The sequence below is a fragment of the Lissotriton helveticus genome, chromosome 9 (genome assembly GCF_964261635.1).
Source record: "Lissotriton helveticus chromosome 9, aLisHel1.1, whole genome shotgun sequence".
NCBI lineage: Eukaryota > Metazoa > Chordata > Amphibia > Caudata > Salamandridae > Lissotriton > Lissotriton helveticus.
Window position 1 is genome coordinate 925,560,806 of NC_136070.1, and position 15,479 is coordinate 925,576,284.

Genomic DNA, 15,479 nt, shown 5'->3' on the forward strand with positions numbered 1-15,479 from the left:
TTGATATGCTCGAATGTTGTCCCCCTCCCCTCCCCTCTTTTCCCCCCCTGCAGGCCACATCGGAATCACGACCAAGGTATGGTGAAGATCTGAAGCCTCGCCATGTCTGATACACGAAGCGGACTAACACTGCCTGGTGGCACCTAAACACACCCACAAACTGCTCTTTTACCAAAAGAGCCAATAAATTGTATGACATAATGAAAGCGATCACCCTTGATCCGTGTTGCGTGAATGGACACCTGTCACGTATGTCTGAAACTATGAGATGATGTTTGTGTATGACTGACGCGTGGACTTAACTGGTTAAAGGACCGAGGATACAAGAAATGCGACAATAGGTGCCCTTTTTACTCGATGCATGTCCCCTGTACCCGGCCTAATGCTCATCCATCCCAAACTGCATGCTTTCAAAATTCTAACACAGACCCGTAATGTCTTATGTTGTGTAATGCGCTGAATAGCCTATCTTAATGCACGGCCACTCCCCATGTCGCACGTGTACTATTTAGCCTGTTGTTGTACATCTCTCTCTCTCTCTCTCTCTCTCTCTCTCTCTCTCTCTCTCTCTCTCTCTCTCTCGCTCTTCCGAACGACTGGCACCTAAATTGGCAAGCCGCCACCCCTAGTGCCCCACCAATTGGCCCCAAATACCACAAGTATTTGCTCAAAATTTATCCTAAATAAAAATCACCCTGACGCCGTGTCACTACCTCTCCTTTCTGCTAAAAATTGATGAAACCGAGATTTGGCCATTAGGGAAAGGACAGGTAAGACGACTGTGTTATAAAAAGATGCCTCAGATAACGCGACCTTCCCCGTCCCGAATTGTCGCAATACCCAAACAGTAAAGGTGATCGAAACATCCCCATCTTCCCAGAACACCCCCAGTTTCGTATCAGCTGCCCCAGACGAGAGTTTTAAAACTGTCCCTCACCCCCGGTTGTAAGAGATGGGTCGATTTTCGCCCTTACCACAGTTTTCTATGTCCCTAGTTGTTTTCCACCAGACCCCGGTTTTTAATTAAGTAGTCAGGTTGTAAGAGGCTATGTAGGAACCAGAATGATGTTTACAAAGTTAAGATTAGACCGAAGTGAAGAAATCGTTGCAATGAACCCTGTTGAAAGTAAAATGTTTAGCTGAAAAGGCAGGATGCATTGATAGAATGAAAAATGTTTAGCCTATGTTCATCTCTCAGAAAGATACCTATCAGACCATGGTGATAGCACATTGCGTTTTTAATATAAAGCCCAGGAGAACGGTATAGCTTTGTAAGGCTCGTACTAGGAAGGTGGGTCTCCGTCAGAAGAGCTGACGTAACTGTAATGCAATGAAAGGTACCAGATCTCGTACCATGACCAGGCAGAAAACACCATTGTATTCTCATTTACCTGGAGCTGGGAGAGAAATAGACTTATGTGATTACCTTCCTCTGCCAATTCTCTAAAGACTGTCTTTTCAAACTCATTTAAGGGTACGACTGTCGGAGGAAAGAAGGACCGGATGTGGGAGCACGTGGCCTGACTACAGACTATGGAACATCTGGGACATTGGCCAAGGCGAGACCGCGACAGTAAGGAGCTGCAGGACGAGGCACTGTTTTCGACAAAAATAAGAGGAAAGGGCTGACCTGATGCCCCTGCTCGATGTCCAATGTATGCCGAAAGGTCCCCGCTCTCTAAACTCGGTCATGAGCCCGCCTATCTGAAATTTTCCGTCCCCCTAGTCTGTTCCCGATCTGGCCCTGCTCCATCCCCCTTTTTCTCCGACCTACCCTAAAGGACTGCTCACACGCACATTTCTTCCATCTGAACCTTTTTGACAATCAACTCAAAGGACACAGGGCGAAAAGGACCTTTTTGACCAGAAACGCGAGGAAAAGGTCGTGCCCTGCAACGCGGGACCTAGAATAGAGCTGAACCCGTAGCTCCACCGCCGGTGCTCCACAGCGCCAACAAAAGACGACAAAGAATGCTGAGAACTCATTAACTCCGAACATTGACACCCTTAATTATCGTTTCTACTACGTCTCATTTCTCTCCCAGCCACCATTGTATTAATTATGCTCCACCCTAACATGAACAGAACTCACATATGTAATGACCTATCAATTCACATTCCAAACGACTATAAGTAGCTATGAAATGTATTCAATGCTCTCACTACAGAATCATTTTTTGTCTGTTATTGCATTACTATGACTTTCCTGCAAACTAGTTTTTTTATCGATAGACCCGCCTCCTAAGATGAAAGATTTTAAAATGTAATGTTTATAACTCCTTCACCTGGGTACCTACTTCTTTTCTTATGACCACCACAGTCGACATGAATTGGAAATAGGCCAGCAAGATGTCTTGGATATGTTAAAGGGGGGACTGTGGAAAATTAGTACGGTCTGGTAAACATTATCTGCGCCATCTTGCCTTCTTCCCTGATGCCACACTTTTTGTCGTGCGCACCCGCCATTTTAGGTGCCTCGATCAGAACAACCCTTTTTGCATACCACTGGCCCCCGGCATAGCCCTCCTCCCTCACAAAGCCCGCACTCTGACAACCCCCGCTCGCACATGCCTTGGGTCATAAACCCCTCTTCAGCGCAGCGTTGCCTCAGAACCCCATCCTGTCCCCAGCGCGACACCTCCCTTCCTTCCTTTCATGGTCCCAGGCCCTTTTTGATACAAAACCCCTTTTCCTGTGTGCCCGTTTGTCTTCCTCGTTCCCAGGCCGACACCTAGCTCTGCCGATACTGTTCCTTGCCCCTCCCCGTACAGTAGAAAGCTTCCCTCATCAAAGGACCCCCGAGTTGATCAAAGCCCCCACCCTACGAGATCCGATCAAACCCCCACATTCCATGAATCCGCGGAATGTCCAGCTGCGCGATAATCATCACCTGTTGTGACCGGGGTGGGGACTTCAACTGTAAATGTGTGTGGGAACAGGCCTGAAGGAGAGATTCGGAGGATATCCTTTCACACTTCAAAGCATTACAAGACTGTGTTACCTGCAATAAAATTCATTTAACTGTGTATAAGAGGCCAGGCCTCAGAGATGCGGCTAGAGCACCTCATGACGATACCTGCTGTCTGAATTGTTGTGTTCTCCTCCGGAGAGAATAAACCTTGTTTCCTGCCTTCCCGTCTCCAGCGCCTGCCTCTTCATTGATTAATAATTCGTGGGTTAAAGAGGCGATACCGCCGGGCAAATATCGATTGTCCCTTGACCTTAGATTCAACACACCGGGGTGCCATGGACAGATGCACACAAACAAAACAGGATGTGGATTGGATGAGTCCATCCTTTATGAGGTCTACGAGGGGTGTGGCCTATTCAGGGACTGTAGCAGAACGTTGTTGTTACTAAGACTTAAGGAGCTCGGAAAAGAGTGCCTGGCTTGAGCAGACGGACTGTCCTCATAAAGTAAGGAATGGAACGCGGAAGGGGATGAGGAGGTAAGCAACTGTGAGTACATCTCCTGCAATGCGTCCTCTGCAAGAATGAAATGGAAGTGTTTGTCATTTGGCAAACGTGTAATTTATGAGCACGCCTAAACTCAATTTATAATTTGTATAAATTTCTCATGTTTCTCCCCTTGCGTTGTGAATCTGCCCCGTTGTCTCTGCCATCATGGTATACTCCTGTTCCTACAACATTCCATTTCTTTCTACCAGATTCTTTTTGCGGTACCCCACTTTCCGTCGCTCATCCTCAGTCGCCAGGCCTTCTCGGCTCTTTCTTCGCTCCCTCTCATTCTTTCTTCCTTGAGGCCTCGCCTTTGCTCATCTATTGCCCTACTGGCCATATCTTCTTTGCTTTCTCCACACAGCTTTCCCCTGCTGAGCCTATTTTTTTCTCTCCACATCTACTTCTAGGGTGGACCTTTCTGCTGAGGATGTACAAGAGCAAAGTTTGTGGCATCAACCTGCAGTGATTTATTTAGGAAATTAGGCTCTGCTTGAACAGTTTTCCAAATCACTTTCTTGGTGCGAGGCCGAATGCAGTCTTCTCACCACCAACACTCTAGGGAACCAAGCCCAATTTTTGCGACTCACTTCCTCAAAATAGTCGAATGTAGCTGCAATGTAAACCACCATACTCTACCATCTGCCCTGTGCTCATGTTCTCTCTCAATACTGCTTCACAGAGAAATGAAACTCAGACCAGAATGTTTCTCTCACAACCATACAGATTCAGAGACTGGTCTAGAAGGAGCCGATTGGAGGACAGTGCATGGTGGCGTACTGGGTAAGGGAATGTGAGAGATAGACGCACATTTATTCATTTGATTCAATGCTGGTAGCTCTGGTTAGCTCTGCAGGTCCCATTATTATGTTTGTAGATTTTTTTATGTTCTCAATCCATTGTCTCCTCCTAGTTGTGGCAAGAGGTCGTCCACTCTGAGTTCCTACGTATCTGGGAGAGACAGCTTGTGCAGAGAAGGAGTAAAGTCAGTTAGATATCGATCCACAAGCACTACGTTTCAGTATTCTTTTATACGATTACCACTGGGTGTCATGCAGTGAAATCTTCCAAAATGCACTGCTTTATGTTCATTCTTTATATAATTGATATTATAAGATGTCAGTGCTCAGAGTATGAGGCTAGTTAGGACCTGCAGGTTGGTCTATGTTAGAGTCCTCCAGTGACCAGCAGGGTAGGGATTATGTAGCGAATTGGTATAAAATAGGATGTATGACGTTACAACGCATACTTTTTACAACGCAACATCCATTACAACACATTCCATTACAACGCATGCCATTACAACAAATTTTTAAAAACTAACTTTACAATGCATTCCATTACAACGCATACTACCTTTACAACGCATACCATTACAACGCATAACATTACATTGCATGTATGGTAAGTATTGGATAGTGTAGGGGTAACAATTACTATTCTAACTCCAGGGGGGTGCAACAGTAGGGTAAATGTTGGATAGTGTAGGGGTAAAAATTACTATTCTAACTCCAGGGGGTGCAACAGTAGGGTAAGTGTTGGATAGTGTAAGGGTACTATGCGTTGTAATGTTATGCGTTGTAATGTTATGCGTTGTAATGACATGCGTTGTAGTGGTATGCGTTGTAGTGTCATGCGTTGTAATGGTTGCGTTGTAATGGCATGCGATGTAATGGATGTTGCGTTGTAAAAGTTTTGTTGTAATGGTAGTGCGTTGTAAAAGTTGCGTTGTATAGGTTGTTTCCCTATAAAATGACATGTTTAAATAGATAAAGTTAGTGTCATTTCTCTACCCCCAAAATGTGTGTATGTAAGAGGACCCTTAGTAATAGACTGGTGGAAGTCTTGTTGACCTCCCTAGAGTGAAACGATAGGGTGGATTATGTGTGTAGCTTTGTAAAAGTCAGAGTGTCAATCCATTGTTTTTTTATTTAGGCGAAATGATGTGGCTCTAGATTGAGTTCAGGGCCAGCGTTCTTTAATCTGCACCTTTGTGGACGCTGTGACAGTTGGACACACGCAGTGGTGCCCTCTCATTCTGAGGGTGTCTTGTGGAGCATAAATCTACAGGAGGTATGCGAAATACTGTGGGGCATATTTACAAGCCCCTAACTCCACCAGAGCGTCACTTTTTCTGACGCTCTGGTGGAATTGCGCCATTCCCCATATTTGCAAGGTGGTACTACGTCACTTAATGTGGCTTAACTCCACCTTCTACCACAGTCCACTGGCAAACGGGAAGGCAATGGGTGTAGCAGTGGGCGTTCCACTGTAACACCTGTTGCTTTTTGACATTGCCCCATATTTACAATGCTGGGGCAGCACCAAAAACTAAGGCCAGGTAAACTAAGGCCAGGTAATACCTGGTCTTAGATTGGCGATACGAGGATAAATTATTAATTTCTCCTTGTTTTTTGCTCTTTTTATGTGTGCGCTGCATTCTGCAGCACACGTAGAACAAGCAAAATCTCTGGTATTGATTGTTTATATACAGAAAGGTTCTCCTTCCTGCGCAGGCACCCTTGCAACATGGCGCATGGTGCTTGCGGTGGGGCTAGGCAGCTTTTTTACCGCCAGCGCTAGGGGAACGCAGGGGTGCAACGTATTTTTATAAATATGGCGCATCCCTGCATTTTGGAAATGTAGGAGCGCGACGTTGACAAATTTGGTGTAACACCACGTGTCGGAATTTTCTTGTACATATCCCACTTTGTTTCCTGTCTCTGATTCTGCAAATGCCCGATTTGACAGTTAGTAACTCCTTTTGTCATAGTAGGTCATGGAATGGTAAGGAGGGACATATTTACAAGCCCCTATCTTCCCAGGAACATAACTTTTAATGACGTTCCTTGGGCAATAGGGGCTTCGCTTTTTTTACAAGACGGCGTTAAGCCACGTTAAGGCGGCATTAAGCCACTTAATGTGGCTTAACGCCACCTTGTAAATATGATCCCCTATCACGCTACACTTAGCGTGAAAGGGGCGTGCAATGGGTGTTGCGGTGGCCGTTCCGCCGCAACACCCATTGATTTTGACACTGCCCCATATTTACAAGGGAGGTGCAAATATGAAACAGCGCCAAAATTAAGACCAGGGAATAACCACTTTAACCAACCTTAAAATAATAAACGTTTCAGTTGTCTTACAGGTTTTGCAGTTAGTGGATAACTCATTCATCTACTTTAGCACTTTGTTAACGCGTGATCCGTCAGTTATACATGCATCGATGAACACATGCAATAACTCACTGAGCAATCTTACTGAGAATTCAAATAAGTGACCTACAACTTACATGCAACATTCTGCAATAGGCACTTTTGACCCTCTAAGTTATTTTATAATTCAGACCTGTGATTAGAGTAACCACAAACCTCTCCTGCAAGTGCATTAACCACCTGCGCTGTATTAACCACCTGAGCTGTATTAACCACTGAGATGTATTAACCACCCGAGCTGTAATACTAGCATATCCTGCGACTTGCTGGAAACAGATGCCTGCAGCAGGTGCCTTAACCCTCGAAGAAATCTTAACAGGTGGTATTTGACAAATTAAGGAAGGCAGAACAGTTTTACTGCTACATTTTCCGTCCTGTCAATTTATTTGGGGGGGGGGGGTCAGTGTTTGTAAAATGAATCTATACGTACTGCCAGACCAAAGGCTGACTATCACCTACTCCATTCCTCCTAACAGTGCTGTCTATGGCGCCTCGCCCCTTTTCAGACGCCACCCCTTGCCTCAGCTTCAGCGCTGTTGGCAGTTGACTGACTCTGCCCCAGCCCGCTCTCTTCTAGAGAATTAACAGGTTTTCCCCGGGACTATTCTGGCTACTAACAGTCCCTTGAATGTCCAAAGACTGCAAGCCCCTGTAAGAGTTTCTAGAGTTCAGGGAGCCCCGCTGCATGAAACGAGGGAGGCGCTGGGTGCAAGGGCTGTGGCGCAGCAAAGCTCCCTGGGAGTTCGCAGCAGGCCCCAGCGGTCGAGGTTAATTAATGCCCGGAGCCGGAGCTCGGCAGTTACCGGAAGAGACGCCATGTCCTCGGCCCTGTTCCTGCGTCTGCTCTCGCTTCCCTCTGCCGTCTCCCTGCCGTCCTCTCAGTCACCTTACAAGGGCACCGGCTCGCAGCCGCGGGCCTGTATTTTTGTCCCAGTGCCAAAGTAAGGCAGGCCTCGCGGTTCAAATCTCGACCTTTGGAACGGGTACCTCGGCTGGTTGGCAAAGGGCCTGGCGCTGTACTGGGTTTCATCTCTCACAGACTAGGAGAGAGCTCGGACTGGGCCGAGACAAGGCCCATGTGCTGGTGCTGAGACAATATTCATGGGGGGGGGCCAGCAAAATTAGCAAAACTTAGATAGTGAAATAGAACAGTGGGTTGAGCGCCTGCGGCGAAGGTCTGTTGTCACCTGCAAGCCGTGGGTATGAATCCGGTATTTCATCTTTCTGAGGTCAAATATATATATATATATATATATATATATATATATATATATATATATATATATATATATATATATATATATATATATATATATATATATATATATATATATATATATATATATATATATATATATATATATATATATATATATATCACGCTCGTTCAAATCCAATTCCAGGAAAAGAAAAGACAGCACTCGAGGGATACTCGTCACACAGTAGTTTATTAACTACAAGCTCGCCACAGACGCGTTTCAGCACTTGGCCTTCGTCAGTGTGTATGTGTTTTGCACACGTTAACCGGTCATACATATACCTTGCAAAGTATAAAGGGAACACCTCTCAGTCGACATCGACAGAGGACTGCAGATCACCCAGTGAGCGCCATCTTAGAATGGTCAGTTATATACATAATACCACAATGGCTAAAATGTAAATCTTAACCCTCTATCAAACCTTGGATAGGTAGCAATGCTCATATGGGGGATACATAATAATTTACAAATAATGTACTATACATTACTAAATCAAGCCGTGGATCGGCAATGGTCCTCTAAACTGAAGAGAGGTGACTGTATATACATCCTATTATACATTTTATATGCATCAAAAAAGATTATTAACCTTCAACATGTCATAAACAGGGCAAAAGCGTGTGAGATTCCAAAAAGAGGAAAAGAAATGGCGAGATGAAAAACATCCTATAAGTGGTAAATAAAAATCTAGTTGAGCGTTGATTTAGACACGCAACGTAGGAAACAAAGAGCCCTTTGAACCTAACAGAATACCACTTATGGCGTGTGTACAAAAACAAATTCTCCATAATGGTAAAAATGCATATGCCTAAATTGGAAAGGAAATCAATGTATCATCACACCCCTCCTACGACTATGCACCACTATACAGTATGTACACAAGCAACCATTTATATACAATGATATATACAGTGTGATCCATTAAGTTTCAGAGAATACAGAATAGACTTGGATCATGAGACAGTATAGCTGCTATTCGCCTAGATGGACCACCAATTCTTCCCCACTATTCATCCCTTTAGGCCACTTCGTGGAGAGGTCTATGATGTAACGCGACTCGAGCCTCCGCAGGCGTCGCAAGCAATCCCCCCCTCTGGCATTAGTTTTGATGGTATCCAGGCCAAAGTATTGAAGCTGGTTGCGGTCTCTATTATGTTTCTCGGCGAAATGCCGGGCTACCGGATATGCTTGATCGGCCTTATCGATAGCTCTAAGGTGTTCTAGGATCCGCAGTTTCAGCATATTGATAGTGCTCCCTATGTAGCGAAGGCCACAAGGGCACACTAAACAATACACTGCTAGGGGGGTGCTGCAGGTGATGAACTGTTTTATACGCAGTATCTTGCCCGTCTCTTGGTTCTCCACTGTGAGAACTCTTTTGCTCCCAGCGCAGGCTTTGCATTTCCCACAGGGGAAAAACCCGCTCATGGTTCTTAAAGTATTGCTTTTGGGGAGTGGTTTCTCTAAGTGGCTAGTCACCAGATGGTCTCTTAAAGATCTGGTCTTGTTAAAGGTTACAAGTGGGTGGGTTGGTAGGTCATCTTTGATGGTACTATCTGTTTTAAGAATGTGCCAATTTCTCCGCAGCATAGATCTAAGATCCTTAGCTCCAGCCGAAAAGGGAGTTATGAGTCTGAATTTCCCCTTGCCATCCTCAACTTTCTTGGTGAAAGGTTTGGGGGTAATCAGTGAATCTCTAGGGATAGCCCTAACTTTTTTTAAGGTATTTTTCAAAATAGATTCTCCATAACCCCGAGCTTTGAACCTGTTAACACAATCATAGGCTGCCTTATCAAAATCTTCGATTCTTGAGCAGTTCCTACGGAGACGGAGTAACTCTCCGTAAGGAATGCTTTTGATCAATTGAGGCGGATGGCTGCTACTGGCGAAAAGAGTGGAATTACCAGCTGTTGTTTTTCTGTGTAATGCTGTATGGATCTGCTGGTTATGCGAAAACACTTTCAGGTCCAGATATTCGGCAGACGCCGAACTAACAGTCCCCGAAAAATGTAAATTATAGGCATTGTCATTCAATAGATCAATATAGGCTTGCGCTGTTACTGTTGAGCCCCGCCAAATAATAAACAGGTCATCGATATACCTGAACCAACCCTCCGTCCTTCCCTCCTCTCCATCCACCTTGCAGCTCCTGGGCACCTGCTCCTCCCACCAGCCCACGAAAAGATTCGCGTAGCTGGGAGCGAAGCAGGTACCCATCGCTGTCCCAGACACTTGTCTAAACAATTGATCCTCAAATAAGAATATGTTATTGTTCAGACAAAAATCAATGAACTCAAGAATCATGATATTATGGGTCATAAACCTCAATTGTCTTAAGTTCAAGAAGTGTCCAATTGCCTCTAAGCCCTGTCGATGATCAATGACAGTATATAGACTGGTAATGTCTAGTACAATCAATAGGCATTCCTTGTCCCAGTTCACAGTTCTTATTAAGTTCAAGAAAGCCTTGGTGTCTCGTACATACGAGGGAAGTGTTGTAACCAACGGAAAAGGGAACTTATCTATGAACTTGGACATTTTTTCAGTTAAACTGCCGATCGATGAGACAATTGGACGGCCTGGGGGGAATTGACTGTCCTTATGTAATTTTGGCAGATGGTAGAAGGTCGGTGTGAGTGGTTGGGTAGTCCGGAGAAAGAGAAATTCATCTTTGCTCAGCATGTTGCACTGGTGCCATTTCCCTATCAGTTTGTCATAATTCCGGATACTTTCCGAATATACCTCGTTATTGCATTTGACATAAAACTTGGTATCGGATAGTTGGCGTAATGCTTCAGATCTGTAGTATTCTCTGGTAAGGATCACAACATTACCCCCTTTATCCGAAGGTTTAATGATGATTTTTTCATCCTTCGTAAGATGTTGCAGGGCCATTTTTTGTTGTTCAGTAATGTTGTGTTTTATTGGATGATTTACTTTCCTGTATTGCATGAGATCTTGTGTCATGGCCTCCGAGAAGGCATCGATCGCATCCCAGGGCATCTGTGGGATAAAAATTGATGGAGGTTTATATCCACTCTCCTCGCGATCTTGTTCGATACCAAGAGCGAGAGCCCTTTGACCTCTATTCAGGGATCCAGATGGGTTCAGTGTGTTTACTTCTTCACGCAGTTCTTCAAGTGTCTCGAGAGATTCAATCTCTCTTCCCACCAGGGCATCCGTTGCTGTTGCCCTAATTCCTACTCCTCCTTTTTCTTTCAAATGGGGCCGTAGTTTGAAGTACTTATGTAACTTTAACTTGCGTGTAAATCTGAAGAGGTCTATCCTCGTCTGGGTATACTCAAGTGGAGTACTGGGGCAGAAAGTGAGCCCAAGACTAAGTAAGTTGGTTTCGGTCTCAGTTAAGATTCTTTCAGATAGGTTAACCACCGTTAGATTTTCACTGGTGGTTTCTACTGTCTGACTCATTTCTTGGTTCCTCGTGTTCGGTTGCTCCAGTTGTTGGACTTGGCTCTGCCTCTTCCCTTTCCGCCATCGTTTGTTGCCGCCGCCTCCTCTCCTTGTCCGCCTCTTTTTCTTGTTGTTTTCTGCGATGGATCCGCCATGTCTGGTGGTTTCGTCTTGCCATCTCTTAGCCATGTTCCCTTGATGATATCGTACTCCTGGTGAAAACGGGTCTTTCCACTGTCAGTCTGTTCAGTTGATCGTGACTTTTGGCGTGTTGTGGGTGGCCCCCTTGCTTGTTGTTGTTCATCCCCTGATTCGCCTTCGGTCACATCCGATTCGGACGTGGGGATTTCAGGTGCTGAGGAGGTTTTCGCTTGTAGTGCTTGACGCGATGCATCATACTTCCTTGCGTATGTTAAGACGCGTCCCTGCTGGTAATCATTCTCGTCCCTCTGATATTTTTCCTGTTTTCTCGTGCGTATTTTCTGCTCATACTTAGTGAGACGCACTTTCATTTCCATCTTCAGTTTAAGCACTAATTCCTTGTCTGATTCCTCCTCAAGTTTCTCTTCCAAGATTTTAATCTCCTCCAATGCCTTGTCACGGTCACTCCAGGCGTACTTGATTAATATTTTCAGGGTGCCTTCTGTATATGTTGCAGTATGTTGTTCCCAATCTGTGAGTAGCTGGGGGTCAGGGTTCTCATATGATGGAACAGTGTGGACCCTGAGCCCCCGTGGTACTCTCTTTTCTTCAACATAGCTAGTGAGGCTTGTAGCTTCCCACCATTTGCGTGTCTCACGCTCATGCAACCGTTCTAGCTTCATCATCGTCTCCTTAATTTTTGCTTTATGTGGATCTAACACTGGCACATCTTCATTGGGCCTCTCACGCTTGTCGCGCTGTTTAAACATGTCTTTTGCCGCTGTGCGGCGTTCTGCATCTGAAAACATAGTCCCGGTTACTAATTGCGCTCTCGCTGGTTATAGCGCATGCGCATAGATTTGTGGGCTTCGCTTGTGCCGGCTGTGTATAAACGAGTTGTCCCTCTAACGCTCTGCCCGATATCCGCTCTCTTGTGTGAAATGCACACCAATGCCAAGGAAAATTATGTCATACGGCGGTCCGCTTACCCGACCCCGTGTTTCCGATTGACTCCAACGGATGACCCACGGCACACCGGTGCCCTCCAGGAAACAACACGTACTCTCCGGGAAGGGGGTGGATCTTGCCGCAATAGACCCTCCTGCTGGCGGTAGGGCGGTTGGGCGGTGCACGGAGATGCCGTTAAGTTCGTCGCTCCGTACTTCGAAGACTCTGTGCACTCGTGGGCGGGTGCTGTCAGCGGCTCGAAGAACGCCGCAGAAACATCACGCTCGTTCAAATCCAATTCCAGGAAAAGAAAAGACAGCACTCGAGGGATACTCGTCACACAGTAGTTTATTAACTACAAGCTCGCCACAGACGCGTTTCAGCACTTGGCCTTCGTCAGTGTGTATGTGTTTTGCACACGTTAACCGGTCATACATATACCTTGCAAAGTATAAAGGGAACACCTCTCAGTCGACATCGACAGAGGACTGCAGATCACCCAGTGAGCGCCATCTTAGAATGGTCAGTTATATACATAATACCACAATGGCTAAAATGTAAATCTTAACCCTCTATCAAACCTTGGATAGGTAGCAATGCTCATATGGGGGATACATAATAATTTACAAATAATGTACTATACATTACTATGAATAAGGTGTTTGTTAACACGGAAACGCGTCAGGGAACAGAAATGGAGGGATTTCCTGCAAGGTTTGCAATAAAGGGTTCTGTGAAACCGTCCTTTGTGGAGTAGCGTCTTCATGATATGGGGCATTTTGGAGAAATGTTACGACGCGGCAAGCCCTGAGCCGCGGAAGATGCACCGCCTGTTCATATCAGGTCTGCGAGGTGGCTGCACTGTCTTCACCTGCCAGCTCAAGGGATGCCAAAATTATAACCACGCAAGCAATCCACAAGCACACTGGAGTGCGATTTAAATAACTATACATTTGGGGATTTTACATAAATATGGCACGAAAACGGAACCTACTGGAAGGCTGAATTGGGACTTCAACACCCAGCATGCCACTTACTGGGAAGTGACTGCATTTGGAGAAAATGTTCGTTGAAGGACAATCCGTGTCTTGCCAAGTTCCCCCTCCCCCTATGAATAAGGTGTTTGTTAACACGGAAACGCGTCAGGGAACAGAAATGGAGGGATTTCCTGCAAGGTTTGCAATAAAGGGTTCTGTGAAACCGTCCTTTGTGGAGTAGCGTCTTCATGATCTGGGGCATTTTGGAGAAATATATATATATATATATATATATATATATATATATATATATATATATATATATATATATATATATTTTCACTTAAAAAACCATAGGTTTCAGGCCTTATATAGTTAGGAATTAGCATTTAAAAAAACATTGAAATTGCTCCTATATAGTTAGTTGTACTAACTATATTTCGCGCACCCGCAATCCACTGCTGATGATGTCACATATTACATCATTCATGACATGGTCAGTGACATCACTGATGACATCACTGATGACATCTCAAATTACATCACTGATGACATCTCATTTGACATCACTGATGACATCATCCAGTGACTGTGTGTTTCTGTAAAGTTTAAATATGTTTTACATATTGAAGAATGAGTGGATGTATAAGTGTCTGGATGAAGGGTTTAGTAGGTGCGTGACTGACTATGAGTGAGTGATTAAATGTGTCTTACTAAATGCAAGGGTTAGTGACTAAACTGTCTGAATGTGTGCATCAGTATGTCTGTTGTTGTGTAAGCTGCTGCATGTGTTGATAAGAAGCTATATGAGTGGCTATATGGGTTATTGATTGGTTGCCCAAGTATTTGAATGGGAGACTGAGTGTGTGTGTGGGTGGCTGGGAGGTGTGTGACTGTGCATAGATGTGTGAGCAGTTGATTCACTAGGTGTATGAGTTCAAGAGTGCATGTGGAAACAGCTATATGGGCGGTTGACTGTGTGCATGGGTGTGTTGATGAGTGAATGGATATCTCAGTGCTACATGTCCAAGTAAGTACATATGTAAAACACAGTGCATGTGAGAGTTGGCATATATAAATGACTATACATGAGAGCCAGTGAATGTGCGAGTGGCTGTATGGATCATTGTGTACTTGTATCAGTGATTGTATAAGAGAGTAAGTATGTGTTAGTATATGTTTGAATAAGTAAGGTGTTGTGTGTATAACTGTATAGTTGAGGAAATGGAAGTGTGATTGATTCTTTGCATGACTGACTAGGTGTGTGAGTAACTCCATGAATGAGTGGCAGTGTGTGAGTGTCTGTATAGGTGTATGAGTGCATATGATAGTGTTGTATTGATGAGTGACTGTATGTATGAGTGATTCTATGGGTGAATGAGTGAATGTGTGTGTAGACCTAGGAATCAGTGAGTGTGTATGTAGTAACTGGTATTGGTGTGTCAATGGTTTCAAGAATGGTAGTCTGTATTTAACACTGGGTGTATCAAAGGTTATATTAGAGTGTGAGGAGGTGCATCGTATTATCACATGAATGATATCATCAGTAATGTGATCAGTGATGTCAAATGAGATGTCATCAGTGATGTCATCAGTGATGTCATTTGAGATGTCATCAGTGATGTCACTGACCATGTCATGAATGATGTAATATGTGACATCATCAGCAGTGGATTGCGGGTGCGCGAAATATAGTTAGTACAACTAACTATATAGGAGCAATTTCAATGGTTTTTTAAATGCTAATTCCTAACTATATAAGGCCTGAAACCTATGGTTTTTTTAAGTGAATTTGCAAGGTTTTTAAAATGCTAATTCCTAAATATATAAGGCCTGAAACCTATGTTTTTTTAAGTGAATTTGCAAGGTTTTTTAAATGCTAATTCCTAACTATATAAGGCCTGAAACGTATGGTTTTTTAAGTGAATTTGCAAGGTTTTTTAAATGCTAATTCCTAACTATATAAGGCTTGAAACCTATGTTTTTTTCAGTGAATTTGCAAGGTTTTTTAAATGCTAATTCCTAACTATATCAGGCGTGAAACCTATATTTTTTTTCAATAAATTTCA

At 44.3% G+C, this 15,479-nt stretch overlaps 2 protein-coding genes across 3 annotated transcripts in view; one reads left to right on the forward strand and one right to left on the reverse strand.

Moving 5' to 3' along the window:
• Nucleotides 1-7,625, reverse strand: part of COX7A1 (cytochrome c oxidase subunit 7A1) — a 36,325-nt gene extending 28,700 nt beyond the window's left edge. Inside the window, exon 1 of one of the 2 annotated variants that reach the window (XM_078661122.1) lies at nt 7,478-7,625. In XM_078661122.1, coding sequence (XP_078517248.1) covers nt 7,478-7,492 — 15 coding nt within the window. In that variant the 5' untranslated portion in view covers nt 7,493-7,625. The remainder of the gene's footprint in view (nt 1-7,477) is intronic. The other variant, XM_078661123.1, reaches the window with a different exon arrangement.
• Nucleotides 4,154-15,479, forward strand: part of LOC144782012 (ribonuclease Oy-like) — a 128,839-nt gene continuing 117,513 nt past the window's right edge. Inside the window, exon 1 of the mRNA XM_078661120.1 lies at nt 4,154-4,242. The gene's annotated coding sequence lies outside the window, so the exon portion shown is untranslated. The remainder of the gene's footprint in view (nt 4,243-15,479) is intronic.